General features: G+C 39.1%; 5 protein-coding genes and 1 long non-coding RNA gene across 7 annotated transcripts in view; 2 read left to right on the top strand and 4 right to left on the bottom strand.

The window, feature by feature from the left end:
• Ptp99A (Protein tyrosine phosphatase 99A) overlaps positions 1–6700 on the bottom strand; it is a 78291-nt gene extending 71591 nt beyond the window's left edge. The window contains exon 1 of the mRNA XM_065492492.1: positions 6186–6700. Coding sequence (XP_065348564.1) covers positions 6186–6279 — 94 coding nt within the window. The 5' untranslated portion in view covers positions 6280–6700. The remainder of the gene's footprint in view (positions 1–6185) is intronic.
• A 1468-nt stretch (positions 6701–8168) lies between these two features.
• Positions 8169–9307, top strand: LOC135945490 (microsomal glutathione S-transferase 1-like). Its single transcript, XM_065493221.1, has 3 exons — positions 8169–8344; positions 8837–8919; positions 8992–9307. The coding sequence occupies exons 1-3, from the start codon at positions 8216–8218 to the stop codon at positions 9233–9235; spliced, it is 456 nt and encodes a 151-aa protein (XP_065349293.1). The 5' UTR covers positions 8169–8215; the 3' UTR covers positions 9236–9307.
• A 1510-nt stretch (positions 9308–10817) lies between these two features.
• AdipoR (adiponectin receptor) lies at positions 10818–17739 on the top strand. 2 transcript variants are annotated; one of them, XM_065493219.1, is made up of 9 exons: positions 10819–11038; positions 11467–11739; positions 14121–14192; positions 14248–14419; positions 14556–14736; positions 15020–15207; positions 15799–15992; positions 16048–16199; positions 16868–17739. In XM_065493219.1, the coding sequence occupies exons 2-8, from the start codon at positions 11467–11469 to the stop codon at positions 16183–16185; spliced, it is 1218 nt and encodes a 405-aa protein (XP_065349291.1). In that variant the 5' UTR covers positions 10819–11038; the 3' UTR covers positions 16186–16199; positions 16868–17739. The 2 variants fall into 2 exon arrangements, with proteins under 2 accessions (XP_065349292.1, XP_065349291.1); XM_065493220.1 differs by lacking the exon at positions 14121–14192 and having other exon boundaries at positions 10818–11038.
• Positions 17469–21285, bottom strand: LOC135945488 (cilia- and flagella-associated protein 43-like). Its single transcript, XM_065493218.1, has 9 exons — positions 20828–21285; positions 20406–20560; positions 20148–20345; positions 19324–19603; positions 19103–19255; positions 18805–18924; positions 18609–18755; positions 18300–18559; positions 17469–17884 (listed from the first exon to the last, which is right to left on the bottom strand). Exons 1-9 carry the CDS (start codon positions 20909–20911, stop codon positions 17755–17757), a joined length of 1527 nt encoding a protein of 508 aa, XP_065349290.1. The 5' UTR covers positions 20912–21285; the 3' UTR covers positions 17469–17754.
• A 104-nt stretch (positions 21286–21389) lies between these two features.
• Positions 21390–23079, bottom strand: LOC135945296 (uncharacterized). Its single transcript, XM_065492899.1, has 4 exons — positions 22848–23079; positions 22566–22796; positions 21741–21898; positions 21390–21681 (listed from the first exon to the last, which is right to left on the bottom strand). Exons 1-4 carry the CDS (start codon positions 22863–22865, stop codon positions 21390–21392), a joined length of 699 nt encoding a protein of 232 aa, XP_065348971.1. The 5' UTR covers positions 22866–23079.
• A 621-nt stretch (positions 23080–23700) lies between these two features.
• LOC135945622 (uncharacterized) lies at positions 23701–24899 on the bottom strand. Its single transcript, XR_010575448.1, has 4 exons — positions 24783–24899; positions 24135–24157; positions 23941–24049; positions 23701–23881 (listed from the first exon to the last, which is right to left on the bottom strand). It is a non-coding gene; the product is annotated as an uncharacterized LOC135945622 (long non-coding RNA).
• Positions 24900–27319: the final 2420 nt, after the last annotated feature.

Below are 27319 nucleotides of genomic sequence, written 5' to 3'. Positions count from 1 at the left end.
CGCGTGCTCAGGGATAATTTCAGTCAATGCTATGTTTGTTTTGGCGAAAGAGAGCGCTCAAGATCACGCGATCGATCGATCGATCTCTTCGTGCGACGAACACATTCAACAATTAAGGCCAAAATCTTTCAGAAGACAATATACACATATAAGGGCTCCCTCCTCCATTATCCGCGGTAAATCCAGAAAACGAATTTTCGTTTTCTTACGGAGCAGCAAACAAAAGTTTTTAAATTCGATTTGCCGTTATCAGAGCAAAGGTCTTCTCGAAAAGTTGGCTTCAGCGCGCGCACTGCTCAAATTGAAAGTCGACAGGGAGAGCTGCTGACTTTGGCTCGCGAGCCGGCACAAAAACTTTGGCCAAAAGAGGAAATTGCGAGTTCCTCCGACAGCACAAAACGCCGGAGGGGAATTTCATCCGCACGCATTTTTGCCTGGTGTTCGGCAAAAAACAAAGGCATTTTTCACTCGCGGTGGAAACTTGCGCCGGAAATGATAGGAAAAATGAACATTCTCTCTCGACTGCGATTTCCGACGCTTAATCCTGCGCTAAGATTGCAAAGTGCAAAGTTGCACGAGGGCCTCTTCATTGTAATAATATGATAAGTTTATCCTACAGCTAGCTAGCAAGCACCCGACTAGCTGCTTTTAATAAATTTGTCCGACCACATAGGGGTGGCGTGCATATTAACCAACTTTCAGACCCGCCGACGCGATTTTCCTCGTCCCCCTCCCCCCACTCGACGCCCTCTGCTCTTTTCAGCTGGTACACAAATTCGTGTAAAGCACGCGCGCGGGACGATTTATACATTTGAAAAGCGCTCAATCTTTTTTTTCTCCTCTCCATCGGCCAATCTTTCATCGTATTAATTAAGCGCCACTTTATCAGAAATTATTATTAAAAGTTGTCGCCCCTGGAAAGGTCGCGCGTGGGGGTTTGACACTGATTTCGCGTGTCGATAAAAGCATCTGGCGACGCGCAGGTACGGTTCAAACATACATTTCACAGCGTGTGTAAACACAAAGAGGAATTTCAGCCTGTCAACTTTCCGTTCGAGTTGCCTCTGTTGACACAAAAATGTTCTGTCTTCTGCTTGTCAATATTGGCCGTCAGAAGTCATCCCAGATTGTATATATCACTAATTATGATTTCGTATTTCAAGCTGGATGGCAAACTTTCTTTTATCAACAGCCCACGCACACAAACACACGTGTTTTGGTTGTTATAAGTCCACATTTAAACAAGTTTTTTTCCTGATTCAGGGATGTTAAAAGTCATCCTAAAGTTTATAATGTTCTTAAAGGACATAAAATATGCCAAAAAGATACAAAATTTCATTTGTACCGCTAAATATTATTAAAATTAGGGAACCGTTGGAATTGGCCGCCGCGTTAGCCGTGTTAAGTGCTGGATAAAGACGCTTTGTGACGCAATCAGTGTTAAGTGCGCTGATGTTTAAGAAATGACACTTCTGTTGCCATGATTGTCCCTGCCAATGTGCCATTTGTTTGATTCATAAAGTAAGGAAAATAAAAAAATGCAACAATAATATTTTTCGACGCATTAAAGTAATTTAAAATTGATAAATACATACGTTAGCGGTGCTAAAAATTGCTAGTTTTGTTGTGTTTTGCAGAGAAAACAAAATGATTTTTTCTGGTAATCGCGCAGAGCAGAATAAAAAAACATTCATTGTCCTTTCTTTTGATTCTTTCCTCCACTTGGCTGCCAAAACAAAAATATTTATTTTTAAAACCGTTGCTCAAAAGCACGATTTTCTCTTTAGAACGCGTTCACTCTAAAAAAACATCTCTACAAGAAGAAGCTTCCGGCGAAAATCAAGCATTCTCCTTTTAACGATGTGCAACACGTGCATGCGAAAATATATACCTGCAAAATTTCTGTGACTGAGAATTTATAACTGGAACACTTAATCCCATCAAAGTTTCCTTTTACAGCGGAATTTTAAGAGATAAAATGGATATAATGTGCTTGCAGCCTTTGTCAAGACGGCACTCTAATTACTTCCAAAATAAAGGAGAATCTTGTTATTTGAGAATCTCTCCAACTTGAAACGGCAAGAAAATGGAATGCATAAAACGAAACCTCCCTTTTTTAAGTTTATTATTATTTTTTCTCCAGTTGATTGGAGTGTTTCCGTGAATTTCGTTAAAACCTTTCCTTGTCAGTGCCCTCGAATAGCAGAGATGAAAAAGTGGATTAAAATCCGGTTTTTTGATAAAGCGACTGGCCGTTGGCAACAAAGTTCTCTGAAACTGAACATTTCTGCGAGGCTGAACACGTCTCACGGTTGGGTGACGAATAATGTTCCTGGGGACACATTCAATTTGGGCGCAAATAGCAAAAGGTGCGACGATTCGGCAAAATGGCGACGAGCGGCACACCACTCGAATGCCGGTGTGAACCTTCTTAATTAAGTTCCGGGGGCGGCGTGCGAGCGAGCGAACGCAGGCTCGGCGCGTAATTAAAAAAGAGGCAGGCTAGCTCGTAAAATGATTATTACCATTAGCGCGAAATGACGTAATCATATGGTGGCCGTGCATATACGCGCGCGCAGTGCCACCCGCCGGCTCCGGCTGCTGGATGGCACATCCACACACACAATGAGTGAACTGAGTTTTCAAGTGCCCTCGTGGGATTTCCGTACAGCGACGTTGTGCGCCGGGCCAATGCAACGCTCGTCAAATAACGTCGGACCACTTTTTGAATTCATTACTCAGTCGACCCGGAGATTACAATTTCGCCTGCTGCTGCTGCTGCTGGGTTTCGCCTCTGCAGACTGGTCCGGCGCCGAAATTATGTTTGTCACCGGTCCGTAAATTTTGAACCGACCGACCGCACGGCAAAGGCACATGGGTTCTCTCTCACTCTCCAAGTCATTAGCAAGTGACTGTTTCAACTGGAGCGGAATTGCTTTCCAAAAGTAGAAAAAAAAAATTCTGAGGTATTGCTGGCAAGCGAAATTGTAAAAGTTATTTCGCCCTGTATAATGCGGGGGGGGAAAAGAAAACGAACCTTGTTACTTTAATTTAAATGGGTTTCATTTTCTTTTCTGTCGATTTAAATTATGAATCCAAAAATAGTCATGGGAATAAGCATCTGACACGGAGTTTTTCAAAATATTGAAATGGTCTATCGTTTATAAGACAAACGATTTTTTTCAAGTTCATTTTCATTTTGTATTAATTTAAAAATCGATGTAAAATGGAAGATAATTTCCGAGTTTACCCGTTCGCGCGCGAGTTTATGGAATTATGTCTGGAGCATGAACCAATTACGAATGACGTGCCGTTAAAAAGATTAAGAAAAATTTATAAGATGGAACTGGAAATTTTCTCAATCTGTTTTATCATCAGTTTTAAAATTATCAAATTGAAACCACCAAATGACTGATATTGCTGCTTATTTCCTTAACTGTCGATTCAACAATTTAAATAATTAAAATAAAAATGACCTAGACGATTTTTTGGCCTTTGTTTTTTATGCTAGCCTTAGAGGCAAATGTAATTAAGCTATTATGAATCTGAAGTTTTCAATAAATATAATGTAGTGTTGCTCGCCACTACAAAAATCCATAAGATTTGAGTCAAGGGCTGGTGAGGAACATCGTTTAGAACTCTGGTTCAGAATTTAAGCAACTTGAGAAACTCAAGAAAAAATAAACAACTCTAGAGAGCTTTAACTTGAAAGCTTTCTAGATTGCTCCAATCCGCAAAATAATAAAAACAGCGCATAGCATAAAAAGTAAAGATGAGATTTATTATCAAATCCAGTTTATGAGCGAACGAAATGTTTCTAATAAAAATAAAAATTAATATTAAAAATGTGGCTGGCCAAGATTATTAAAATTGATGGCTTCAAAAGGCTTCGATGATTAATATTTGTGAACTCATTTTAAGAAAAAGATAGAGCGAAGTATGGATTGTAGATCAAAATGGATAAAATATTTCAAAATGATTCTACAGTTTGGAAAGTTGGTACCTGCTTTTTCTGAATATTTATAAAATACCGTCGAGTTTATAAAGTGCGAATATATTCAGGTTCATATAAATTGGTAAAACTCACATGTTAATTAACACGTAAATGCTACGGAACCAATTATTTTTCCCTTCTAATTTCCGCTTTTAAATTTATGCATGGTCTGGGAATTCTTTTTATTAATTCCCTTTAAAACGCAATTTTGGCTTACTCTATGTGCGTAGGGGATTTCATAACCATTTCAGTCTTTGCCAGCCTCGTTCAAAGGCTCTTTCCGGACAAACGAATATCCACGGGAGCCGGCAACCTTTGCACAAGCAACAGCGCAAAACTGATCAATCCGACCGTTTGCAGCTCGACAAATAACATAAAAAAGCGCGCGAGCCAGCGGCAAAAATGTTGGCCCGGGTCAAACAAACGGACCTGTCGCAGGCGAACGCACCCTTTCGTGGTAAACCAGATTCGGAGGTCCAATTTATGGGTTTGATTTCGTGACAGCGGTCGGCCGGATTAATGCGAGCCTGCGACATCGTGAGGGATGACAACCTCTGGGGTGCCTCTGAACGACGAATCTCTATGTGGCGCGCGGGCTGGCGGGCGGACCACACCCCTGGCAGGTAGTAGGAGGGTAGGCAACCCAGTCCACCCCCACCTCCCGGCGCGGCGCCGGCTCCCGTGAATGGGCCACCTTTCCTTCGCTTTTTTCATTTTCCGCTTCTCTCTCTTTCTCTCTCTCCACACACACTCACACACACGCGGGCGCGTACACGTTTTGCCTTTTGAAAAACTGGTCAGACGCACCTGACGCGAATTAAAAGCACTCTCTCTCGCGCGCTTTTGTATTCATACGCGCGCATCCACTTTTATAATACGCCAGCACTCGCGTCTGCCGGCCACTTTTAAAATTAGACCCCGTTTTTTATTCATTATTCGAGCGTGTGTGCCGCGTTGCTGTTTCGTCCAGGCACTCTTAATAATTTCCTTGCTCGGCACATGGCTTTTGATGTTGCGTACCTGGCCTCGCGACAGACCCTTGATTACACTTCCAGCCGAAAGCACACCAATTCAAACTGCGACTGGTTTTTTTTTCAGCAGTTCATTTATACACCATACCTCATGTGGAAACGGATATATGCGCATTTTCCTGCCCTAATTCTCCCCGTTTTGAACCGTTCATCAAATCATGCAGGAAACTTTGGACCAATACCAAACAAATTATTGATGAGTGTAATTTCATGAATCGAAACTGGAAACCGACCATTTCCTCTCGCAAAATGAGCGACTCTCAGAAAGGAAATTTCCAACCACCTACGTTCGCATCGCAATGAAATCGGACAAAAGCAATAAAAGTGTACTCAACTCATCTTGAAATCTCTTCCATGAAAACGCCAGAGGAATTTATTTATTAATATATATTGCTTCCGACTCGCCCCTATATATATTGTGCGTGCGCCCTTGGACAAACAAACCACCAAACATCCAAAAACCAATCTAATAAAACAAATAAACAGTCCGTTGGTGACGTTCGTGTTTTTCCAATCCCCGGCGATGAACTGCACGGGTGGGGTTATACACGCGGCTCAAAATGTTTCAGTTCGCGAAAATCAATTAGCACGGTCGCGATATATTTCCTCGAGAGCTGATGAGATCAATTCAATGAGCGGCGATGGAACAACAGATTGCAAGGCAGCAATTGGTTTGTGCGCGTATGCCTTCAGAGATTTGCGTGCCAATTTAACCGGTTCGGGGCTTCCGCACCGCTGATTAATGCAAAATTAATTTGCCACCTCGTGTGCTTGTCCTTTGGTAACGCATTTGTGACGTGCTCATCACTCCACCGCTTACAGTTCCAATGCAAATTAGCATTAGCAACTTTGAATTACGCACATGAGTGTAGCTATAGCTGGCAATTCGAAATCAAACATTTGGGACATAACCAAGCATGGATTTATAAATAGATCCATTCATGAACTTTCAATTCAAGATTTTTTTTTAAATAGCGTATACATTTACCATTCACGGTACTTTTTTTATTAAATTTTAAACACATTTTTATGTTTGAAAATATTTTTACTTGGAAGAATAATTTTTTTCTAGAGATCCCCAAAATCGGCAAAAACGCAGGGATTTCATGATTGTGATCATTCCTATAGGGGCAGGGAGAAAATAAAATTCAAGTACTCACCATAAACACTTGCAGCGTTGACATTGGTCGTAAATCCAAGTACAATCACTACTACAGCTGTAGCTAAAACTTCTGAAAATACTCTAGGCGACATCTTGGAACATCAAAATCTACGATTTTTTGTTTTGCTTTTACGCGTTCCGGTTAAGTGACTAGGTGCGTGATAAATCCAAGTATACAAATAGCTAAATCTCTGTGTAACTCCCGCAGTGTTTCTCTTCTCTCTAATAGTTGAGTATCAAAAACCGCTCTGGCGAAAATAGACGGGTGGAAAAGTGTACAGCGGGGCAGCAAAAACGACCAATCGAAAGCACACGTGTCTCAGTGATAAAAGTCTTTTTCAGTCGTCAGTCACTCGCGATAATTTGGCACGGCGAAAGGAAAATTAACTAGTGGTCTGGCGTGCAGCAGCAGCAGCGTGCGGCCGAGCGAGATCGGCGACGCCTTCCGACGCCTTTCATCCCTCCGTCCACCCTCGCCTCACTGCTTGCCTGCCTCGACTGACGACCGACTCGACTGACTCACCCACCGGCGGCGGATCTGACCACCCCTCCACACCCCCGCACGCCGCGCCCTTCCCCTCCTGTCCGTCCTCGAGCGATGCACTTTCAGGAGGTGGAGGGTTAATGCACTGACTGCTGGCTAGCCGGCGGCCGCCGCCGCCACCAATCTCGGCGAATATAATTGTCGCGGAATATGCCCCGATAAATGAAATGCTTTTCCATTGTTTTCAATAATTGCCCCTTTTTATCAAATTGGTAGAGTGTCAAGGAGTGCTCTGAGTGATTTTCTTTGAAAATTACTCTCAATACACGCTAGAAGTTAAAATATTTGTGAATTTTTAATAATTATTTCCTTCAAATATAAATTTGCAATACCTAGGCAGCTCTGACTATTATGTATTAATGGAAAGTAAATTTACACTAAAATTAATTAAAATGTTTCATTTGATGCCTTTCTTCTGATCGTTGGTTAAATGATGGAGGTCATGGAAACCAAAAAGCTCTCGCCTACGAGCCAATTATAATTAACAGTTGAATTGGGACGTAATTATATATATTGAAATTCCATTTGAGATTCATTTATTATTACCAGCGAGGGAAGTGAAACTACTAAAATAATATTGCTTTCAAATTTTGCGTATACTATATGCCAACTCATTTGCGTCAAATGTTGAGAATTTGTCTGGAATTGGGAAATTGCTTCGAAGCGGAAAGGGTATTCCGGATTTTTCATTTTCAACATGCTGTCACGTTTTTAAGGAAAGATGAATCGCAGCTCCACCTAGAAATGAGCTTGCCAACTAAGGTACGCTTAGAGAAGCAGGTTGAGATACAAATACCGTTCCTGCAGATTATGCGCGCTTTCATCTTTTCCACGAATTAAATTTTTCTCATGTACAAACCTTTGTGTAAACTAGAAAAACATTTTTGTTTCCAATCTATGCAGGTGTCGCAGGTGTTAAAAATCTAGTTACACGAAGCCGACAAACTGCGATAAACCTTATAATATTACTTTTTGTAATTGGGATTATTTTTGTAAATTGCAAAAGGATAAAAATAAAAAAGGTTAGTTCTAGCAACTAACCTCGTGGTTAATTTGTTATGCTGTCAAAATTAAATATTAGCGTTGTGGTGTCGCCTATTGATTGAGAAACTGTGCCGCTGGACTCCAAAATTACGCGGGTTGCATATGTACTATTTTACAGAACTCTAAAACAGTGGTTCTGTACACGCGATATAATTATATACTATAATGAACAAAAGTCAATGGAAATCACCAAATTCTTCCAGAATTATTTTTTAGAACTAATGAGATATGGTGCGGGTTAAATTAAAATCGAAGAATTCAAGCGCAGAGGAGATGAGAGAAGAATCTCGTTCTCTCTCGTCAGGTTGAATGAACCTTTAAGTAATTTTGGCACTTCTTGTTATACTCTCTCCTTCTACGGCAGATCTCCCACCGTGGACAATCTCCTATTTAACTCAAAAAATGTGCATTAGTACGTCTGTGAGTGGCAAGTAGTGAAGATGTCAAACTCAACGATGGAGCAACTACCAGAAGTGTTTGTGGACCTTTATTCGCTCAACGCGGCATTGCTCATATTCAAAATGCTATTTGTCGCAGCTTCCACGGGCTTACTCAGACTAAAAAAGAAGGTAACAAAATTAAAAATTTAATTTAATAGTCGCGGGGCATATACACAGAATTTTAAATGGCAAAAAAGTCGATGCTAGTTTTTACCCTTTCAAAAAATATGATACGAATTTGGCTAACAATAAGTCATTTGCGCAATAACCCACTATTTTATTTTTTGATTTCACAATTCTAATTTTGCTAGTAAGTAACCCAAATTAAATGCATTCAAGAATATCTGCGGATCTTCTCCCTTCTGATAGTTTTGAAGTTGAATAATATAAACACAAAAATATCTGGTAGGCATTTTTTATGGGAAAATTTAAATCAAGAGACAAAAACGATTTTAAATTAAAATATAGCCGGTTATGAACTAATCACAATTTACAACGTATAAAAATTCTAAAAGAAGAAATGAAGGGTTTCGTTTTTTCAATGCCTCTTTTGACTTTCCCATTTCACTTTCTTATCTTCATTAGTATATACTTTTCAAATGTGCATTCCCCACTGCTTAGATTTCTCCAAATCCTGAGGACGCCAGGTTCATGGGCCAGGATGCTCCTGCAAGTGACGACGAGGATATCGCCAGGGTCAGAAGGTACTTAATTTGAACCAAAAATAATTTAGCAGAGGATTTTTATCAAAAAAAAAAAAAAAAAAATGGCAACAGGGCGCACCTGAACGACCTGGAGAACATCCCAGCCTTCTTGTTCATCAGCTACTTATACCTGGCGAGTGGACCTGACGAAGGTTGGGCCACGGCTCTCATGTGGACCTTCACGGTGGCCAGATTCGCACACACGCTTGTCTACGCGTACTACCCTGTGCCGCAGCCGTCACGTGCCATCGCCTTCTTCGTCGGTCTTTTCATCTGCCTCTTCATGACTGGATACGTTTTCATTAAACATCTATGACAATGGAATCCCAATCCATTGTCACCAAAGCTTACATTGTATTTTCCAGTATATATTTAATAAATATTTGTGTATGTAATATAAATATACCAAAAAAAAACAATAGAACAAATTTTATTCAAAACTAAATAAAACTTAAAATTTTTGTAATAATATCAATTATAATGGAGTCATCTTTATATTTATTGAGCAGATGTAATAAAGAGAGAACAATCAAATTCAATAACTATAGAGAAGGAGAGAAATATTCAGTGGTGAGTCCTCACCGCATCAAACTCAATCCCCGTTACGTCAGAGGCTGGTCAGAGGTATTCAGCGCCAAGGTCAACGCACTGCTAGCACAGGTGTTTAGGAAGTCGCTGCCTTTGGCTAGTGTATCCAAAACTTGTGCTTCACATGATCCTCTTGGTTTGCGGAAGATTTACTGCGTCGTCACAGTTTTGAAAAGTAAGGGCCCATTAAAAGACTAGAAATGATTAAAGGACTCATTTGATATAAATATATTACTGGAACTAAAAAGAATGAATTATATTCAACTATTTCCATTTCCGGGACGCAGATCAATTTAAAAACGAAAATAATAATTTAACTAAATTTATTTCAGTATAATATCGTACAAATAAAATCTTTGCCAGCTGTTCTTGGTTTTGTTTCTGCACAAATTTTCAATAGTATTATTCAATTAAAGGCCATAGTATGAATTAAAAAAGATTTTTATCTCGCCAAAAGATTTAATTAACCGAAACATGTATCGTTTTCATATTTAAAATTATTTAATTTTACATTTCTTACACCATAATAATTTTAAAGTTAATTTTTATATTATACATTTTTGAGGAATATTTGAGCAGAACATTTAAATGTTAAAAAATTACAAAATTGCATGATTGAAATTGAGTGTTGGAAGGGGTGGCACAACAGGGGCTGCTTGCATTTTGCTCTTTTGGTTTTCTCTTCAATTTTTCCTCTCCTCTTTTTAAAATTTGGAAGTAAGTTATCGCTTAATTAAATGAAAAAAAAAACAAAAAGGGAATTTTATTACGCAGTACCTTTTTGCGTTCAGTGTGATCAAATATCCCAAATATATACTATTTTGTTAAGTTTTACATTTCACTGGCCTTGCTGATTAGGCCATATATCTATGATCTCATTCACTTGAAACGATTAAACATGTCTGCGAATTCTGATTTCGGTTATCTTAATGCAAAATTTGCCACTACTTGTCAATAATATTCTAGCACTGGTTGTCAGATTAGATGACACATTATCTTTTATCATTTTCGTGCAGGCCTTTCCTTCATTGGTCGAAAATCATTAAAGGGCACCAACGTCATAAGCGCGAAGACGGGTTTTTCAACAGCAGCACAAAACTTAAATGTTCAAGTGTTTTAAAAATGAACCAAAAATTGCCAAAACATGAATTTTATAAAATTAAAAAGCCGAAATGTTGTAAGAGATATATTTTAAACTTTTAGAGCATGGTAAACCTGCTCTTAGGACTTGGTTCTGAGCACCCGATTTAGGTCCGTTCCATACACTGTTTCTGCGCGAGCCAATAGGCGCCGTGCACCCATTGAATGTAACTCAGCTGGCGCTGGCGACTTCCAGAAGAAAAAGAGAGCGACCGCTTTGCTTTGCTCCCTCGAGTTCTGCCCTGGATTTACGCACCAAACGGCGCCGCGTTTGGACACCCAGAGTTCCCGTGGCTTGCTGCAGTGAGCGTACGACAGCCTACGAACCGTAAGAGCTGCACCAGGGGACTTGAGCTGAGCGCCGAACCGTCGAATTGGGCCAAAAACACAGGTGATTGAGTTTGACGCACAAGCACTGCTGTTGATAAGCAATGTATTATTGGGGTCAAGGCCTAACGCGTTTTGGGGCCTTCGGGGGCTCCCTGGACTTGCTTTTTGTCCATCATTCGGAACTGCGTATTAGGCCGTGGGTTCGTCCAAATTTTACGGGTTTGGTTCGATTCTAAGGTCACTCTCGGCGTGCTCTTGGAAGAAGCTGAGGGTCGTTTTGCATGCACTGCACGTGCAGTCGCATTTCTGGGTCTTCACAGGCGATTTCCTCACTGTATTAGTCCCATAATAGGAAAATAGAAAGCACGTGCTCGCGGTTCAATGCTGAACGTAATTAGCGACGCGTAAAAAAGGTTATTAACGTGATTGCAACGAAGATAGAACTTCGAGTCTAAAATAGATAAAAACAAAAATAATTTGACTTGGCAGATGGAGCCTGTAATCGTGCAACATCAGTTCGAGGGGATGGCCTCGTCTGAGGATTCGTCAACGTCGTCAACGCCGCCGCTGGTTCCCATGCTGCCCGAGGGCCTGCGTCGTCGCTGGCTGAACCTGGACGACGAGGACGAGGACCCGACCGAGGTGCCCGGCCTGCGCGAGGTCAAGGAGCTGCTTGCCCGCGACGACGAGGCCAGCGTTCTCGAAGAGGAGGACGAGGGCTGCCCATTGCCCAGCACGCCCATCGACACCGAGCTCTTGGAGGTCACTGCTAAACCCTTGAACCTTTTTGCACAGGTCACAGCTGATAAGGACAAATCGTCTCGTCGCTGTGACATTTTCTTTGCATTTCGCAACCATTACTCTAAAAGGATTTTTTTTCCGTTTAAAACGTTTTTTACAGATAATTTTGACAGTCCGCAATATCAATATTAATATAGTGTCTAGTCACGCCACTGGTTGCATTATTTGTTTTGTCCTCTCGTTTCCTTTCGTCTCTGCAATGGTCCTATTCAACGTGAGTGATTGATATTGAGATTAACTGGTTTTGAATCAAAGACCAGCGAAAGAATCACTGATCGCTGCAATGACCCCAGTAACTCTTTGTCTGGGTCAGAGATTTATGTTTAAAATTATTATTCAACTCAAAACTGCACCCGTTTATGTGTTTAAGAATCACACAAATAACTTTGTTTATGAGTCAGAAGACAACAAAGGAAAGAAAAAAACTTTCATGGAATTTTGTTGTCCTTTTATTTATTTTATTTTTTGGATAAGTAACATGTCACTGGTGTAATCCTAAAAATTATTACTCAATTCCAGTTTCATAGCTCTCACAATCAGTATTTTTTATCAATGTCAATTGCAAATTCCAAACAACTGCGTAGTTGATAGTTTTCTATGATCTACGCATCGCTACTTAACTATTTTGCAATGACTGCGATCTCTGCTCCTCACAAACCGAAGTAATGATGGTTTATGCTCCCAATTTTTTTTTGTAGCAAAAAATTAAAAAAAAATATCCAATAGCACAAAATTTCTATTTTGTTTCGTTTAGGATGTGTAAACAAAAATATTTTTACCACTCGTTACAATTTTTAATCATGCAAGAAAAACAAGAGCTGCGCATGTGCCTTTCAGGAAACGTCTTATTTTTTTTCTTTCAATTTGTTTCCTGTTTGATAGTATGGCCAGTATTGAGAGAGTTATGAAATTATGCAAGCTGAGATAAAGAACATAACTACTTATTAAGCTCTTGATCTCGTTGCACGATTTCTTTCAATACTAACCACGTAATCAAAAGAGAAAATTTCCAATTCCACGTGGAATTTTCCTTTGTTTTAACATCTTGCACATAAGACTATTCATCCGGTTAATTATACGAACCCTTGTGGGTATTATTGGAATTCTATCTTCAATTTGTTACATGCAGGGTTTGCGGCTTTGTCTGCCCGTTTATTTTCATTCAGGTTTTTTCAAAAATCAAGAAACGTCTGTTTTGTTATATAATGGAAATTTTCTGCACTCTTAACTCGGGTTCTTTGCTAATAACCACAAAGTTGCAAGTCTTTATAGCCCGCGGGGATGGATTTTTTTTGCAAATTTAGGCAATTAAGTTTTTAGTTTCATTTTAACCAGCCCGTTGGCTCGCATTGTTAAGGCACTCTCAGGAGTGTCAAAGCAATGAGAGGTATTTGAGCAGTTCGGAGATCTAATACTGGCTACCCAATGTCAGAAATGGCAAAAAGTGGTTAGTTTAGTGACTCGAATTGCTCAAATTGCTCAACGGGCTGGGAGGCGCACCGGCGCCGAGTCGCTACTTGCTGGTTTGCACCTTTCCAGCATGCGTGATTTGGCTTCACGGGACAAATGTCTAGCGTTTCAATGCAGTCCTCGGTGCGGAGGCAAGTGGCCCTTGAGTGAGCTGGGTCCCTGTGCGGCCTGGTGCGCCCATGTTATCCGTTCGCGGTGTTATTGGGACCCAGGTTTCAGCATTCGTGCTAGTGCAGTGCGCGCCCTTCCCGGTCCTCCGGTCCTCGGACAGGGATAAAAAGAGCAAAAAATAAAAAAAAAAAAAATGGACATTGAAAATAATCATCATGAGATACCTTTAAAAAATCTATTCAATGAACAATAAAGTTTCTGAACAAGAAAGTTTTCAGTTTATTAAAATATGGAATAATTTGTTATGCATTTCTATTTTATTGAAAAACATTCAATATATTTCTGAAATCACCACTAGAAAAAATAAAAACAGAAGTATTTCTATACCAGGTGAAAAATCAGCTGTGTTTGGTAATTTTGTATCAAAGAACGAGGTTGAGAGTCTGATGTAAGCCAAAAGTTACCGAATTCTATGCAAAAGAATATCGCTCTCTTAATTCAGTTGAAGGATTTTTTTTGTATTTTCAATCGCAGAACAGTGAAGGTATCTTATGTTCTCAATTTTTATTTTAGGTTGAAAAGGGTTAGTGTTTCCAGAAATTAAAAAATAACCCACCAGTCTTTTGGTCAATTGTCCGCCCTTTTGCTAAACCCTGCTAAATATGTACTGTGTTAAGGTTTGAAACTTACCTATGTAAATTTTTGTTGACCACTTGCTTATTTCATGTGCTCACCTTTTTTCACTGTTTGTCGCTTTAAAGGAGTCTGAGGAGTTGGGGCTTGGTGCTTTGGCTCACAAGGCCGCCGAGCAAGCGGAAGAGTTCGTCCTCAAGGTGCTGCAGACCGTGCCAAGTGCATCTTATTTTTCTAATCTGCTCTTTGGTGCAGGTCTGGGAGGTTTCGTGGAACGTGTGCCACTTCCAGCATCTGCCCAGTTGGCTCCAGGACAATGACTTTCTGCACACTGGCCACCGGCCGCCGCTGCCCACATTTTCAGCCTGCTTTAGGTCAATTTTCAGGATACACACCGAAACTGGCAACATCTGGACCCACTTGCTCGGTCAGTAACTTCCCAAATTAAATTTTGGCAGTTAGAAAAAAACGTACTACTGTTTAGATTTTTTAGCGATTGAATATTTAAGGTCTCAAAATATAGTTCTTAAAAATATAAAAACATGTTTTATCTCATTTTTCAGGTTGCGTAGCTTTCATTGGAATGGCCACGTACTTCCTAAGCCGTCCCTCAATCGAGGTGCAGCTGCAGGAGAAGCTGGTGTTTGCTGCATTCTTCTTGGGTGCTATCCTCTGCCTCGGAATGTCATTTGCGTTCCACACCATGTGCTGTCACTCTGAAGTTGTTGGCAAACTATTCAGCAAGTAAGTAGCAAACCACGAGATAACGGCACCTCAGTTGACGCTTGGAAAACATCCTTTTATTGACTTCACAGTATTTTGTGGTTTTTCCTGAAATCAAGAAAAATTCTTTATGTTTCACTGTTATTTAAAACAAATGCCCTTGTTGCGATTGTAAAAAACTTTTGCATTCAAATGAAGAGTTTTTCAATGATGATTTCACATGATAAAATCACATTTTTGGGGCCGCACTTCCTTGACCAGATTTTTGGCGTCAAATAAATTTGCTGTTGATTTTTCTCCTCAGGTTGGATTATTGTGGAATAGCCATGCTGATCATGGGCTCGTTTGTGCCATGGCTCTACTATGGTTTTTATTGCGACTTCCAGCCCAAGGTAATCTACCTGTGTGTCGTTACCCTGCTTGGCGTCGCGTCGATGGTTGTCTCGCTTTGGGACAGATTCTCAGAACCCAAGTACCGAGGACTCAGAGCTGGTAAGAACATAGAAAATTTCACATTGAAACAATTTTATCAAAATTAGCCATAATTAACCTGAGGAAAAAAATCACTTGACTATTTTTTAAAAATCAGTTATGAATACTGAAACTTCTTTGCAATTCTCTTAAATAGTAATTTGAGGTAGTCAAAGTATTTTTATTTAACCAAAATCTCTGCAATATCTGCCTATATTTTTTGCCTTTATTCATGAATGTTGTTTCCAATGATAATATTGTTAGACTTATGTTTTTAACAATAAGCAATGAATGGCGGTTAAAATATAAACAATCAAGTCCAGAAAGCTTGTATTTTGGATAAAATTAAGACAAAATAATAATTGAATCCACAACTTGGATAAAACAAGTAAAATTTATGCATTTTGCATATCTTGCTTGCTAATTTTGTACAATTTTTTGCATTGCTCTAACTGTCTGAATTGTTGAGTATGTACTCTTAATTCTATGTATCGCGGTGCCAAGTACGGACAGCCTCAAGAGCACCGGCCTATAACTCCACGTGGAGTTGGCCGCACTTGTAATATTAAAATATACATTATTCTTTTACCAAAAAAATAATTTCGTCTTCAGGCGTCTTCATGACTTTTGGACTGAGCGGAGTGGTACCGGCAGTGCACCACGCAGTTGCGGACGGCTGGTTTAATGCCATCTCGAAGGCATCACTCGGCTGGCTCATCCTGATGGGCTGTCTCTACATCCTGGGCGCGCTCTTCTACGCCCTCCGCGTCCCTGAGAGGTTCTTTCCTGGCAAATGTGATTATGTGGTATGTGACGCACGTTAAAAAAAGGAAATTAATGTCTATTTTAACGGTCCTGCAGTTCCAGAGTCATCAGATATTCCACGTTCTGGTCGTGGCGGCTGCCTTTGTGCACTACCACGGGATCTCTGAGATGGCCATGTACCGGATGAGCATTGGTTCTTGCGACGCACAGAACGATCCACCACTCGACTTCTGAACAGAACCTAAGAGGTGTGTGGCAAAAATTACATTGAAAAATTGTTCGGCCCAAATTCATTTCATGTATTTCCAAAATGCAATTATTCAAATCTTAGAGACTGAAAATTAAATCATTGTTAAATATTTGAATATCTCAGAGATCAACGGACTCTATTCAAATCAAATGTTTTGAGCTGTTATCATCCATTGGTAAGCTTGTTGCACATTTTGTTTGAATCCTGCTGCTGTTTGTAGAGAATGGGAATATTTTTTGCTCCTGAAATGCATTTCAGCAGTTTTGAATTGGCACTGTGCAAAAAACTCTATTCAGAGAAAAAATATTTTTGTTTCGCTTCAATTTTGATGAATAAGGAAAAAATTGAATGAGTCAAGACTCAAGCAAAAAGTTAATTTTGATCAGGGTAACAACAAATCGCTGAATATCATTCCTGAAATTTAAATAATTTGTTAAAAACCTGGAGGTTTATGGTCAAATTTTAACTAATGGCGTTTTGTTGAGTTCAGATAGTAAATAAATCCCTATGCTTGGAAGCAGCCATTAAATAACACCCTGTATGCTCTCAATTTTCAATACTAGAACTTGACGTTAGATGATGGATTGTACAATAGAAAATTCTCCTGTCACCATCATTGCATCAAATTCCCCCATGAAAAAATGTCTTAATTTGGCATCATTGCAGATTGAAGACTTGAGGCTTTTTCGTACACAGCCCTTGTAAGGAGCCGAAACAGCAGGAATGTTCCCCCTTACTCGTCCTTGTCCAACCCAAACGCAGGCAACACCCACCATCCCTGACGCACTCTAGTTTTGTACTTTCCCTGGAATCTAACCACTTTCCAACGTCCTGGTTTGACTTAATAGCTCGACCAAAAAGTAGATCTTAATTTTTCTTTTGTCACTTGTCGTATTCTTCGGATTAGCTCGAGTGATGAGAAATGGTTGTATGTAGAAAGAATCACGCACGGAAGGTGTAAGCTGGCTGACCTCCTTGCTTTTCGCCTCGATCTTGTGTTTCTTCTCAGAAAATGTAAGAATTACTAAAACTACGTAATCGTGTAAACCGCTGACTACCGAGCAACGCAGCCCAAAGGCCACAAGTAGACTTCAAAGCTCAAACTAGAGCCCCGCGACTCATGCAATTTCGAGCAATTCTTAGCCAGACTCGCATCTCATAGTCACATTCCACAAACTTTCACGTCGCCTTTCGGCTGGCCTGCTAATGTGTGATTTTCAAGTCCGAAAAAAAAGAAAAGAAACCCTGAGGCAGTCGCCGTAAGCTGTTTTGTATGTTTTTTATTGGGACGCAGTCACTGGCCCTATAGCTCTCCGGCGGTGCAAAATATTTATAGTTTAGCCGGTGTTTTAATTTTTTTGGTGTTTCACAAAGAAAATTTCCAAAGAATTAAAAAAACTGCTTCTCTACAAGGACACAGGAATGCATGTTTGTTATTGTTTGTTATTAACCTATGTTTAGCATTATTCAGATGTTGCTTCTGATGAACGCAATGGTTTGTGATGTTGGGTACACAATAAAGAAAAATTTAAAAATTAGCCACAAGTGTCATTTTAAAAGGAAACACTGAGCAGTGTCGGAAAGGTTCTCATCTTCATCTTTTCCAATTTCTCCCGCAGCTCCTCCAGCTGATGCTCCTGTTCCCGGTATTTCCGCTCCAGTTTGCTCCTTTCACTCGCTAACCTGTTTGAATTCAGTAATTTCATTAGATCATCGTGGATATTTTTTTTTCATTTTGTTAACTTCTGAGATGAGTTCTAATTTCAAAAAGAAGATTTTATCTGCGCACCTTTCATAATTTTTTTTCCTTTGTTCATTTTTACTTCAGAAAGCATGACAATTATTGCCAAATAAACTCCATCTCAAGTGACATCTTTTAACATTTATTTGAAGACCGTATGTATTATTATTAAGAAAAAAAATCTGCTATGAGAGCGTGAAGCAACGTGAATGTTAATGGATCTCTAATGAGATTTTTTAATCTTTCAAAATTTGAAAATGTAGTAAATGTCAGAAAATTTTAAATTATTCTTTTATTGGGAGTGAAATCAAATTATGCTGAAAATAATTTTAATTTTTGTAATTTTGTAAAGCAGACCTTGTTGAATTGATTAAGAGGTGATTGGTGGTTTGCTCTGGTTTTTGCTGCTGCACGAGCTGTCGCGCCTGTTCAATTTGTCGCTCCAGTTCAAGGTTTTCAGCCCGGAGGCGCCGCTTTTGCCCCTGGAGATCTGCGACCTGTGCCGTCAGTTCGCGCTTGCGTCTTTTCTGCAGTTCCTTTTCGTAAGAGTCATCTTCCTTGGTTCTGTTCGATGTTTGTAGACTGCCTTTTAAGTACCGCTTGATTTCGCTTGTAATCTAAAGAGGCAGTTGGAAAATAAAATTTCAAATAAATTCGCACTCTCACTGGTAATTTCTCAATATGCTTTAATTCGTCTTTTGCTAGCTGAAGCTGCAATTCGGCCTTCTGCAGCTGCCAGTGGGCCATCTGCATTTGTCTCTCGCGAAATCGCACCGCTCTCGCTAAAGCAATACTCTTCGCCTCACCAGCGTCCTTTTTTTAAATTGAAATATTTCATTTGAAGAGAAATTCCAGCATTTACCCTGATTCTGTTGTTTATCTGGTGGACTACCTTTCGTGGTACCAAAATAGCCTCGTTGACGACCTGAGCGTCATGAAGGTCGGTCACCTCGATCTGGCCGAGCGGCAGTAGAATTTGCAACTGCGAGACAATCGGAATGGAAAATGATTATTTTATGAAGCATGTAATAACTGATTTTCTGCTTCAGCTATGCGGAATCAAATATAAAACCAGCGTGCTATTTTTTAATACAATTGAAACCAAGTGAAATGAATAGAAATTTTTTAGAATATGCAGTCACACAAGAAATGTAGATTACTTCAATGTCCAGCAATAATGTAATTTTTCTGTTCACAATCCTATCGAGTTCTTCCTGCAGACGACTTTGTCTGGTGCTTTCCACAGCAAGTTCAACGTTGACCTGGTCCAGGGTGCCCTCCACTTCCGACAACTCCAGAGCTGTTGCTTGGACCTAAAATAATTATTTTGAAAGATTTTCATCAGTTTTGTAATGATTCATCTCTCAGGGAATGCCTCAACCTTTATTTCTGCCTCAACCTTGGCCCTCCTGAGTTTGCAAAGGGTTCGCCAGGCAGTGTTGTCGACGCTGGCTTTCTTGGTGGTCACGTCCATGATCTTCAGGGCGGCCATGTACAGTTTGCAGGGCTCCCTGAGCTGCACGGCGCTGTCCTCATCTGACTCGTCCTCCGAGATGGCTTTCGTCTCCTCTCCTGGCCCATTTGGTTTGACACCGATATGCTGCAAGTCTTTGTTAAGCAGGCGCAGCTGGCTTGCCGAAAGATTTATGGCTGGTCTCCGCCTGCAGAAGGCCAAGAGAAAAAGAGGAATGTTAAAAAATGCTTTTAAGGGTCAGACCAAAATCGCGGAAATTTAAATGCTGAGGAATCAAAATTAAATGCATAAATAAGTACAAACTCTTGACACATAGTTATTTTTTGAATCAAAAATGACATATGACACAGAATCAAAACTAAAAATAAAAACTTCCATTTTCTTCATAAATTTGGTTCAACTTTCAATACATGATATAAGAAAACGCCATTATTTCAAGTTTCAAAGCCAAATTAAAAGGGTTTGATTTTTGTAGCAAAATCATTGCTTAATTATCAGTAACATTAAATTAATAGTGTAATATATTGCATGAGAAATCATCATTCATCATCGCCATTCCTCTCAAATAATAACCACTGACAAAGAAATGTTTCATTCGATCTCAATTCGATCAAAATGAGGTTTTTTAATCTGGATACGCATTATTTGACCTGCCTTAGGATTTCCTCATTCATTTTTCGTTTAACACTATGCCCCATTCTGGTTGGCAATATATCAGATAATTCTCTTACATGTACAGCTTGGACAGCTGCTGGACCACGGCTGGCGGCGTGTTCTGCGTAAAGTGCTGCTGGAAGGTTTTATCCTGTCGCTTGTCCTGAGCTTTGAGCCGCTCGTGCCGCCGGCGTTTTCTTTCAAACTTGACCTGCAGCGCCTGTTTGCGCTTGGACAGCTTGTCGACGGCATCCGAACACTCCTTCAATTCCTCCCTGCACCAAAAACGGATATTTTGGTCCTCGCCTTGCCACCAGCTTTATTTATTTGCGTACCTAGTCTTGGTTTCGTCGGCCAGCAGAATCGACTGCGCCAGAATCCACAGCTTGATACGGGCCACCTTTAGCTCCTCCTGAGTCACGGCCGTGCAGACCTGAATGCGGAACTTCAGCAAAGATTTCAGCCGTTCGTCAAATCTTGAGAGGCTTTCCTTGAAGCGGATATAATTAAAATTTTAGTGTTGTGAGTGCAATTCAAAATTCAATTAACTGCGAGTATTTTTCAGTTATTGAAGAGATTGGAAGAATATCTGAACAACTTAATTTTCAATATAGAAAGACTTAATGTTTTGAAATTGCTGATTTTTAAATAACACTTCACTATTAATTTCACTTTGATGTAAAATTCTGGATTTTTTGTTAAATCCTTTGAATTAAATTTATATTTTTGGATTTTTAATAAAATAATAAAATGTCACCTCGAGCCGTTTTAAGTTCTTCTCGCTCAGGGATAGAGTAACAGCTTCCTTGGGCGGTGCGGCCCTGATTTCTTCCTGCATCATAACCACTTTCGCCAGGTCCAGGTCGTGGGAGACACCGAGACGAGCGCGTTGCTCGCTGTCTAACTTGTCTACGCACTCGTCAACGATGGCCCACCTCTCCTGCTTCACTGCCTCAAATCTTTCGTTGAAGTGTGCCTTCAGGTCGCGGATCAACCTGCCCAGCACCAGGGCATGCTTTGTGGCCTCGTAAGCGCTCAAATTCAGCTCCACCTGCAGTCAGGGCATATCTTTAACTGAATTTACAGAACCTGGATGAGCTAATCAATATTTTAGGGGTTTAACTCTTTCCTGAATTCGGTGTTTAGTTGCTAATAATTTTTAACTTTTTATCAAAAGTTTTATTAAATATATGAGAGGAACATGCCCTTTTTACTCCATTATGAATAATTTTTAAATGCTCCTTTGATTTTGTGAATTTGACCAATTATTATTACCAAAACGTGTGATATTCATTTTATTCTTACAATTGTTCGACTTGTTAAGACTCATTTTTTACTTGTTGGAGTAGCCATCGTAAAATCAGTAGAATCATTTTTAATTTTGCAAAAACACAAAGAGCGTTAATTTCCTGGTCACAGTTTTCAAGCAGTGCGAGTGCTTGCGACTGCTCGGGGCTGAGGAGGCTGCGGGTGATGGAGCCGGTGGGGGCGCCTGACTGCACGTCGGAAGCTCTGCGCGCCACATCGCTGAGCATTTTTTGAAATCCCTCGGCGATGCTCTTAAAGCTCCGCAAGTCGAGCGGGCTTTTGTGTTGCTTCTCAGCCAGCTCGCTTAAAATCAATGCAAATTTTAAGATGGCTCAAATGATGGCAGAAATCAAAGAATGAACCTGTCGGTCATGAGTTCCCAAGGACTGAATGCGATGAACCTTGTGACCGAAACATACATTTCGTTCCTCATCAGCTCTCTCTGGAACCCCTCGCTGTCCTCACTGCTCTCTTTCAATAATGGCATGTTTCTAATAGCTAAATCTTTGTTTAGAAAGCCCTGTGAAATGACATTTATTTTAAAATATTTAAGGAGGAAATTAATAAATTAATTAAATTTAGAGGCATGGTTTACTTAATTTCAGGAAATATGCAAAAAGAGGGCACTAAGCTGCATTCATGCCTAATAAAAGGGCAAAAAAGTTTAAGTGCTAATAAAACAGTATCCAGGTTGGTGCTACTGCTACTTCTAAAGATCAATAACAGTATAATACTTATTTTATAGTCTGGTACCCGCAAAAACCTATTTTACCAAAAGAAAAAGATACATTTTTGCACTCTGACCATTTTTCCAAAATAAAAATATTTTAATATTTTGCATTAGCAAGTATGTAATACAATCCAATAAAATTCGCTCAGGTTGCTTAGCCAACTAGAAATTCAAATTGCAACAATTCGACTTTGAAAAAATTCACATAAACCAGGACGATTTAATGTTGTTCCAATAGCTACCGTACGCTATACCCACGTTTATATTACTACTCATCATATAATTTACTCTTATTCCAGTGTGGATATAAATGTTTGGTCTCATAATCTCATAATCATCTTAAAAACCTAGGACGAAATGCCTCGATAACTACAAATATTTTAAATATTAAAAACCGTTAAAACTATCAATGGAAAATAAAGTTATATCAATTTGCAAAAAAAAAAACAGTTCAAACCGTGATGGTCTGACTCGCAACATGCATGTCCAGCCAGAAAGTTTGCACGACAGTTTTCGCAGCCCGATCCAGCTCAGCCGCCTCCATTTCCAGTTGCACGCAATCCCGTTTGATATCAGCCTCCGCTTGCCGCAGCTTTTCTTCGAAAAGGTGCTCGTCTAAGATGAATTTGTCCAAAGGCAGTCTTTTGTCTGGTGGCAGCGCCAAATTCTTTTGAAGCAGTACGTCCAGCTGAAAAATCGGAAACTTGGATTTTGCCTTATCAAATCAGCTTGTAATTACTTGAGAGAAAATATCCATTTTGAATAAACTTAATTAGTTGTTGCAGCTAGCTGGATGGAATAAATGAGTCCCGATTTAGTTTTTGCTTCAATGGTCGGCAGCTCTTGCTGAGAGACGTGCTTTTTTGGTTTCCAAGGCAACGTAAACAAAGCGCGTTTGATAGCAAAGTATACATATATGCATATGGGGCTCAACAAGAACGATTTATGGAACTCTTTTGCCAATTCGCATATATTTTATTCTCTCTCTGAATCTCTGTGCCGTTCTCTGCTGAATCAGCACAGAACGGCACCGTTGGTTTGCGATGTTTTGGAAGTTTTTTTACCCTCAAGGTCACGTCAGGGTCAGATATATATTGAATTTGATTTTCAGAATTTCAAAATAGGATCCCCAATAGTTTATCTAAATGCAAGTAAATCCATCATGAAATGTTCATAGTTGAAATTATGTATATGACTCAAGGTAATGTGCGGAAAAACCACTTTCGGCCTTCAATATATATTTTAAATATACAGCAACTGAACTTGGGAAATTTAGAACAACATTGCAGTGGCTACATTTTGCTTCAGTACTTTTAAATGTAAACTAGCACCCCGACAAAAAAATCGAAACTCTTGGCCTGCGTTTCTATATTTTAATTTTAGCTGTTATTAAGAACCTAATTTTAGGTTAATTATTAATTAAAATTTGTTCTCCATTTTTCATATTTTTTTAATTTTTATTAAAATAAATTCTTCTCAAACAGGCATTAGAGGGTTACGATGTATAATGCAGAATTGTGTGTAATAAGAAAAATTCTCGCAATATTGCAAAATTAATAGGTAAATTTAAGGGCGAAATAACCAGAATGAGCTATTACAGCAAAACGAGAATTTATTGTAAAAATGCTAAACAAATCAAAATTCTTCTTTTTATTGCTGCGGTGAAAATGTTAGTGATGAACGGAGCTTTTCAGTTTTACTGCTCCGCGAAATAATGAGAGGATAAAATCGAATTCTTGGTCCCTGAAGAGCGCGGTCTTTATTTCTTGCCTCCTAAATCAACAGTTACATAATGAGAAAAAAATGCAACTAAGGCGTAGTTTTGATAGCACCTTTCTTTCCAGACTTTTCACCGCCACCTCCTTTCTTGTCTCCACCCTTGGCAGCCCCGCCACCAGCAGCAGCTCCAGCAGCAGGAGCACCGCCAGCCGCAGGTTTTTTCTAAATACATAATTTATTTTGCTTTAATGTTTGACAGAATTTTATTAACAACGGGCTCTCGAGATAAGTTAGGTAGTCAACTTACGTCATCGGCTTTGCCGCCTCCACCTAGAAAATAAATTCAAAACTAAGCCAAAAGTAAAGAGACTAGAAGGAGAACAAAGAGATCAAGATTTAAAAGGTATGGCCGCCCAGGTTAAGTTTTGTAGAGCGTCCATTTCTAATTTGATTGGATGAACTAGGCCCGTTTAGAAAATTGAGGCTAAACTGAGTGATTTCTTAACTTTCACTACATTCTGTATCAGAGGAAATTTGTTCTTATCAAACATGTGAATTTAATTAGTCGATAAATCCTCTACGGAGAGAGTTAAAAACGAATCCATCATTTGGTCAGTATTCTAGAATAATTTGTACCCATTATTTGGAAAAAATTTAAAATCAATTTAAATCAAATTTTATTTGTATTCGTATTCGTTCACCTGGCTGAAAGTGAGACGGGCCTTGTGCGTACGCGAGTCTATTTTCGCGTTCAGTGCCAACGGCCAAAATAAAATTTTTGGCTCGATTGGTTGCGGCGTAGTACCGCTAACGCGTCACCACGACTCTCACTTTCAACAATAAAGTTCAGAAAAATGTTTAAACAACTATCCCGATCAATAAACGAGATAATTTTTAGGTGTGGCTATAGTGGCTAGGTTGCTGGGAAGATATGGGAAGTATGCTGTGGACTCACCTTTTCCTTTTGCCATGTTTTCGACCTGTGGACCAGACGAAAACTGATGCTCGAAACTGAGAGTGTCTTTCTCGGAGGGGGTGGCTGTGGTGCGGGGGCGCACGCGCGAGTCGCACTTTTTGGACACCACGCCAAGTGGAGCACAGTTGAGCAAAAGTGATGCTACTTATTGACATTGTGTAAACGTTAATTTTGTGTCAATCCCTCGACTGAAATGATTGGGAAAAGAAATAAACGTGCCAAGTTCGAAAAAATAGACTAGATTATATGCTTGAATTTGTTAATAAATAATAATATGGTTTACTTGTTTGCATGTCTGGTAATCATAATCGCGCTTTTCCAAGTGCATCAACCCGTGAAGCCGAGCTGAGCCGCTGGTTGCATAACTTAAAGGATAGTTTTCTACATGTAAACTTGTGTAGCAGAGCAGATGAAAAAATTATTTATTTTTATCCTGATAGGACACACAGTTAATATTGACTACGGATGTTTTAATTTTTGTCAACGCCATAAAATTATTTTTAAAATATCATTACCGCTTATTTTTGTCAATCATTAGAAGTTAATAACCACAAAATTATGGCGCCAAGCCAAATTTTGTAGACAAATTTATGAAATTTTAGATTTTTAAATCTAGTACGAATTTAGAGCTATATTAAAAATGAAAGGAAGAAATTTAGTATTTCTGATTCCCTTCTTTTCAAATCGAGTTTTTATTGACTTTGTCTTCACACCCGCTTCTTCGATGTAAGGAGAATTATTGTTGTGAGAAAAATTGAAGATTTTAAAATCCAATACTCATTCAGAATAAATAAAAATAGAAATGTTCATGGTACCTTTCCTGTGGTTTCTTATCAGTTTTTGTAGACTTATACATATAATATAAAAAATGTAGCAATTAAGGGCACCAGACTTAATGTTATTATCATCATAAGAGAAACATTTTGTCTAAATATAATAACTTATTTAAATAAATTTGACGTGTTTGCGTTATTTGCGGAATAATCAGTGTATTCTTAAACGCAAAATTCTACTTACTATAACAATTCTTAAAAGTTTCAAAATCTGTACCAATACGTTAGTATTGTATTTTGCCTGTAATAAAACTATGATTTAATTAAGGATCAAAACTTTATTAATCAAACAGCCGTAATTTAGCAATAATTATTTATTTGCCAAAGAAGTTCAATTTTCAAACATTTATATACACTAACAACGTAATTGCCTGTGGGTTCACGACCGTTTATATCGGTTACTTCTGGCATTGACGAAGGAACTTTTCATTTTACTAATAAACGCCGAGATTTACCGCATTGGCACACATTCACTGCTCGCTGCGCTACACTGCTGCACTCCCTGCATTCTTATTACGTGCGACTGCATTTCACTGACAACAAACGGACGTGTTCTGCGTGACCCGCGCGCAGCTGGAGAAGTAGAAGAGGATCAAACGTGCGCTGCAATTGCAAGTAAGTCACGCCGTCTGTCGCGCGCATCTCTTCGGCGCAGTGCCACCTACGGATGTCATGAAGATTGGACGCGGCAAACGTTTTTAACTGGCACAAATGCTAGGATTTCAACAATATAGGCCTGCGATCAATGGAACGGGGAAAATTCGACAATTCTTGCCCTTTTTATTAAAAATGGAATATTTGAGGGAAAATATAAATTAAAACTTTTTACAGATTAAATAATTCACGCGTCTTCTTTCGGTAACTGAAACTTCAAAATCATTTCTTGATCTGCAGTGTAATGTTTGAAGTAATGGTAAATTGTTAAAAGTATAGCGTGATTAAGTTATTTTAACTACCAAAAAGTTAACTGTTTAGTTATTGTAATTAGATTACCTATTAATTCACCTGGGGTGTCATTTTCAAGGCTAAGTGGAATACTTTTATAGCAATGCTAATTTTTTAGAACTCTCTTCCAGCAGAACCGCAGTTTTCAATTATAAATAAATAAATTCGTTTCCAAAGGAGAAGTGATGACCCTAATGCCTGGCCAATCGATCCGCCAGAAGCAGGAGGAGGAAGTGTGAAACCGACTACATAGCGCCTAATTTAAAAGCTTTTGCTTGCATGTGGGTCATAATAGACCGCATCTCCTATTTGATTAAAATCTTTTTCTTCAATTAACAACAAAGTGTTATTAATACTCCACTCAACCACGTAGTAAACACAAAAACAGGCCTACAAACTTTCTAATAATGAAAATATTACGCATTTCGTCCAATTGATTAAGAACAAGATTATAAATTGTACTAGCTGATTTTTCTCTGCACTCTTGAAAATTAAGACTGTGCAGAAAAATAATTTTACAAATTTAAAGATTTAATATGTAATGTTGATAAAAAAAATAAGGCTGACAGATTCTCTAAAATAGGTCTAATAAAAATTTGACTTCGAGAAAAAGTTTGATGGAAAGAAGAATACTGAAATTATGGTTCTTGTGTGAAATTCCAATTTTAAAGGTTCAGGATTTGGGATTCAAAATTCCTTACAGATAAAATTCCTACAGATACTAATTTTTGTAGGTAA

This window comes from Cloeon dipterum, chromosome X (assembly GCF_949628265.1).
Source record: "Cloeon dipterum chromosome X, ieCloDipt1.1, whole genome shotgun sequence".
NCBI classification, from domain to species: Eukaryota; Metazoa; Arthropoda; class Insecta; order Ephemeroptera; family Baetidae; genus Cloeon; species Cloeon dipterum.
Note: the sequence above shows the minus strand (reverse complement) of the source record. Positions and strands in the feature narration are given on the sequence as shown.

What these genes read in the sequence shown, in the direction of transcription:
- LOC135945488 (XM_065493218.1), bottom strand. Translation starts at nt 20,911, where the DNA reads ATGATGCAGGAAGAAATCAGGGCCGCACCGCCCAAGGAAGCTGTTACT. An exon ending in AGAACTTAAAACGGCTCGAG is followed by an intron (nt 20,561 to 20,827) that starts GTGACATTTTAT and finishes ATCCGCTTCAAG; the next exon opens with GAAAGCCTCTCAAGATTTGA. An exon ending in AGGTTGAGGCAGAAATAAAG is followed by an intron (nt 19,256 to 19,323) that starts GTTGAGGCATTC and finishes TAATTATTTTAG; the next exon opens with GTCCAAGCAACAGCTCTGGA.
- AdipoR (XM_065493219.1), top strand. Translation starts at nt 11,467, where the DNA reads ATGGAGCCTGTAATCGTGCAACATCAGTTCGAGGGGATGGCCTCGTCT. An exon ending in GTTGGCAAACTATTCAGCAA is followed by an intron (nt 14,737 to 15,019) that starts GTAAGTAGCAAA and finishes TTTTCTCCTCAG; the next exon opens with GTTGGATTATTGTGGAATAG. An exon ending in GTACCGAGGACTCAGAGCTG is followed by an intron (nt 15,208 to 15,798) that starts GTAAGAACATAG and finishes TTTCGTCTTCAG; the next exon opens with GCGTCTTCATGACTTTTGGA.
- LOC135945296 (XM_065492899.1), bottom strand. An exon ending in TTGCGAGTCAGACCATCACG is followed by an intron (nt 21,899 to 22,565) that starts GTTTGAACTGTT and finishes GTCATTTCACAG; the next exon opens with GGCTTTCTAAACAAAGATTT. An exon ending in TGGGAACTCATGACCGACAG is followed by an intron (nt 21,682 to 21,740) that starts GTTCATTCTTTG and finishes ATTGATTTTAAG; the next exon opens with CGAGCTGGCTGAGAAGCAAC.
- LOC135945490 (XM_065493221.1), top strand. Translation starts at nt 8,216, where the DNA reads ATGTCAAACTCAACGATGGAGCAACTACCAGAAGTGTTTGTGGACCTT. An exon ending in TACTCAGACTAAAAAAGAAG is followed by an intron (nt 8,345 to 8,836) that starts GTAACAAAATTA and finishes CCCACTGCTTAG; the next exon opens with ATTTCTCCAAATCCTGAGGA. An exon ending in GATATCGCCAGGGTCAGAAG is followed by an intron (nt 8,920 to 8,991) that starts GTACTTAATTTG and finishes AAATGGCAACAG; the next exon opens with GGCGCACCTGAACGACCTGG.